Source organism: Arachis hypogaea, chromosome 14 (genome assembly GCF_003086295.3).
Source record: "Arachis hypogaea cultivar Tifrunner chromosome 14, arahy.Tifrunner.gnm2.J5K5, whole genome shotgun sequence".
Classification (NCBI taxonomy): Eukaryota; Viridiplantae; Streptophyta; class Magnoliopsida; order Fabales; family Fabaceae; genus Arachis; species Arachis hypogaea.
The window spans coordinates 62,394,584-62,397,919 of NC_092049.1; the positions used below are offsets into that span (position 1 = coordinate 62,394,584).

General features: G+C 34.4%; 1 protein-coding gene across 1 annotated transcript; it reads right to left on the minus strand.

The window, feature by feature from the left end:
- Positions 1–1,233: 1,233 nt before the first annotated feature.
- LOC140178601 (uncharacterized) lies at positions 1,234–2,595 on the minus strand. The gene is made up of 3 exons (XM_072215800.1): positions 2,173–2,595; positions 1,899–2,058; positions 1,234–1,805 (listed from the first exon to the last, which is right to left on the minus strand). The coding sequence occupies exons 1-3, from the start codon at positions 2,593–2,595 to the stop codon at positions 1,696–1,698; spliced, it is 693 nt and encodes a 230-aa protein (XP_072071901.1). The 3' UTR covers positions 1,234–1,695.
- Between the last annotated feature and the right edge of the window lie 741 nt (positions 2,596–3,336).

The window sequence follows — 3,336 nt, forward strand, 5'->3', positions numbered from 1 at the left end:
AGAGTGTAATTCATTCTCTACATCAATAGGCAGAGACTGCTAAGAACAAAAGACTCAATTATCAGAAATTCAGAATGTTTAACAGCTGTTGAGAAGGACTGACGTAATTAAGCCTTAAAAATTTGATCAAACTATACAATTAGAGCCTTAAAAATTAATTTAAAAGATTTAACTTAAGAGTTTCCTATGGGCATTGGTTAAGAGAGAAAATAGAAAAGTTTTGGTTTGCATTAAGTGCACAGAAAAATTAAAAAAATTAACATTTACTTGTTCTTATAGTATTCTTAGCAAGTGCCTTAACACTTGTTAACAAGACCCTTAATTAAATCTTGAATAAATAAAGGTACAATATAGGATTCCAGACATCAATAGGTTAGGGCAAGGACAAAAGACGAACCTGATGCACAATCAACACCAAGTATTGAAATATATTAAACAGTCTTCATAATAAATCAAGCAGGGAAAGGTACCTCTACCAAGTTACCCCTACCAAGTTCTTACCAAAGAGAGCCACAGTCTCGAAGGTGGCAGGGCTAGAAGCTGATGGTGCTGACCTTGCTGCACCACTCAACTTGATGGGGTTTCCAAGCATCTCTGAAACTGGTCAAAACAATAGCATCGTCACAGACACGCTGAAAAACACACATACAGATTCAACAATTACAAGAAAGTGCTTCATTGCTTAGTTCAGATAGGGTTTTCAATGCACTAAAATAAAAAATAAAAATCCAAGCTTATTAAAATTGAAAAAACAGATTAGAAAAATAAGTAGGAGAGGTGATTACCGGAAGCCATGTTGTAGGGTACGGATCAGAGTTAGGGTTTTGATGGTTGGAATCGGTGAGTCAGTGGAACTCTCAGATAAATTAAGAACTACAAACAATTACATGCAAGGTAGTGAGGCACTTATTACATTGTGTTTAATAAAGATGGATTAGTGAACCTAAATGGCAAGCAAAACAGAATTAAATTAAGGCTGTTAATTTGTTCCTTCTTTCACAAAGTAACAAGGTTTAATCATACACAAGCAAATTATTAATCTATTTGGACAGAACTGATCACAAAGATTAATAAGCTCCAGCTGAATTTAATCAAGCTTAATCACACACTGGATTTTCACCTTATAAAGAAGGAAAACTAGCGGTAATCTTACCACTGAGAATGATAAGAGAGGGAAAAACAAACCTTGCCCTTCAGTATCACGACATTGAAATTGCTGCCGGTCCTCCTCACAAGGAAGCGGTAAAGCTGATCATGTTACACCAAATCAAAACCGTCCAAATCCATAATTTGATAAAGAACAAATAAATCTCTAAAACAGATCAAAATTTGCACAATTAAAATCAGAACCAAATAAGGATAACAAATCAACAATAATCAGAACATGTTTCAATTAAAATCAGAATAAATAAAAAACAAACAAGGAGAACAAAGCAACTTTTATCAGAACATATTTTAATTAAATTCAGAACAAATCAGACCCAAACTTGGAGAACAAATCAACATTATATGTAATTAAAATCAAAACATATCAGAACCAAACAAAGAGAACAAATGAACAATATTCAGAAGTTCAGAACAACAGATCAACCTTATAAATTATAATAACAAGTTCTGAACAAATCTAGCATTATAAATTATAATAACAAAGCTTAGACCTTAATCCTAGTTTAGAAAAAAAAAAGTTTAGAAGCATTACCAGAACCAGTCCACCAACTCTTGCTCTGACAGAGATATCAACTCCCCCCTCACAATTTTATTGATCCCTTCCACCACAGCAACCGTTGAGAATGCCCAACAACTCCCTTCACAACAAAACCCAAAACATCAAATCAAATTCTTTTAGGGGAATTAATATTATAGAGCATCAAAATTAAACCCTAATTTAATGTGCTAACCGCATTGGCCTTGATCCTTAAGGGGGGAGACAGCGCCCTTCTCCCTCCAATCAACAGAAGCATAACTATCTTTGGGGAGAAAGCTTCCAATCGTTTTCCCATACACTTCACAATTAGAGAAGTGAATAAGCCTCTTGTTATTCTCAGAGCAGTACTTCACCTGAAACAGAAACAACACATCAAAAATCAAAATCACACATCCCATAAAGCTCCAACATGAATATTTGGCCTTTAATTATTTACAATTTGACCTAATCACACGAAGAACATGTACCACAGGGAGAGGCGAGCAGAACCGCGATAGAGAGAGGCGAGCAGAACCGCGACAGAGAGTGGCGAGCAGCACGACGACCAGAACGGCGAGAAGGACAGCAAAAGGAGTGGCTAGCTGGCTAACACAACGACGAACCAGTGAGATAGATGGCGGCGTGATGGAGGTTAGGGTTTTCTGGGTGCGATGAAGGGTTGGGTTCCAGAAGATGAAGATGAGGCTGGGTTCCAGTGATGAAGATGACGATGGACGCCGAAGGAAGCTGCTGGGTTCGAGAGTGAAGATGAAGTGACGGCGCAATAAGGGTTTGAAAGGGAATTTTAGGGTTAAAAAGATTTTAGGGTTTGAAAGGGAATTCTTTAACTCTGTTCTAACTATTATCAAAAATTCAAAACCAAAGAAACCAAGAAATTCAAATGATAACATTTAAAGTTTTAATTCATACTTTGATATTAAATTTAGCTTAAATATGAATATTGAATTTACATTAAATACTTTTGATTCTAAATTATAATTTGTTATATTTTTTAAGAATATTAAATAACTAATTATTAATACAATGTAAAAACTGTAAAATTAATCAAATTATCTTAAACTAATTTTGTTAAGTATAATTTGGTAACATAAAAATTAGGTGTACTTTAACAAAGTTTTGTGATTTAAAAATAAACAAATTATTAAAAAAATACATATTTTGTAATGAAAAAAAAATATTGAAAAAAGAAAAAAAATATTGAATGGTGAAAAAAATAAAATCACAAGTCATCTTAAAATTTAGGATTAAAAATAAGTTAAGTGTACAAATTTGAAAACTTATCATTTAGGGTTAAAATTTGAAAACTTAGGGAAAAAAAAAGTTAAGTGTGAAAAAAACATAAGTGGGAAACTAAATTTTAGGGGAGAGAACTCTATCGGCACGTTTTTTTACGGTGCCAAAATAAACACACTATAGCCACGCTTATAAAGCGTGCCGATTTCCTTCTATGGCCACGCTTTTTAAGCATGGCAAAAAAATGGGTGGCCAAATTTTGAATCAGTGGCCACCCACTATAAAAGCGTGCCGATTTCTATCTATCGCCACGCTTTTCAAGCGTGGCAGTAAAAAAGCGTGGCCAAATTTTAAGTAAGTGGGTACCCTCGTAAAAGCGTGCCGATTTCTCTCTATGG

Bases quoted from the DNA above. Each gene is read 5' to 3' on its own strand.
- LOC140178601 (XM_072215800.1), bottom strand. From the start codon at position 2,595: ATGTTATCATTTGAATTTCTTGGTTTCTTTGGTTTTGAATTTTTGATA. The intron at 2,059-2,172 runs GTACATGTTCTT...TTTCTGTTTCAG, and splicing joins TCTGCTCGCCTCTCCCTGTG to GTGAAGTACTGCTCTGAGAA. The intron at 1,806-1,898 runs GTTAGCACATTA...TTTGTTGTGAAG, and splicing joins TAAGGATCAAGGCCAATGCG to GGAGTTGTTGGGCATTCTCA.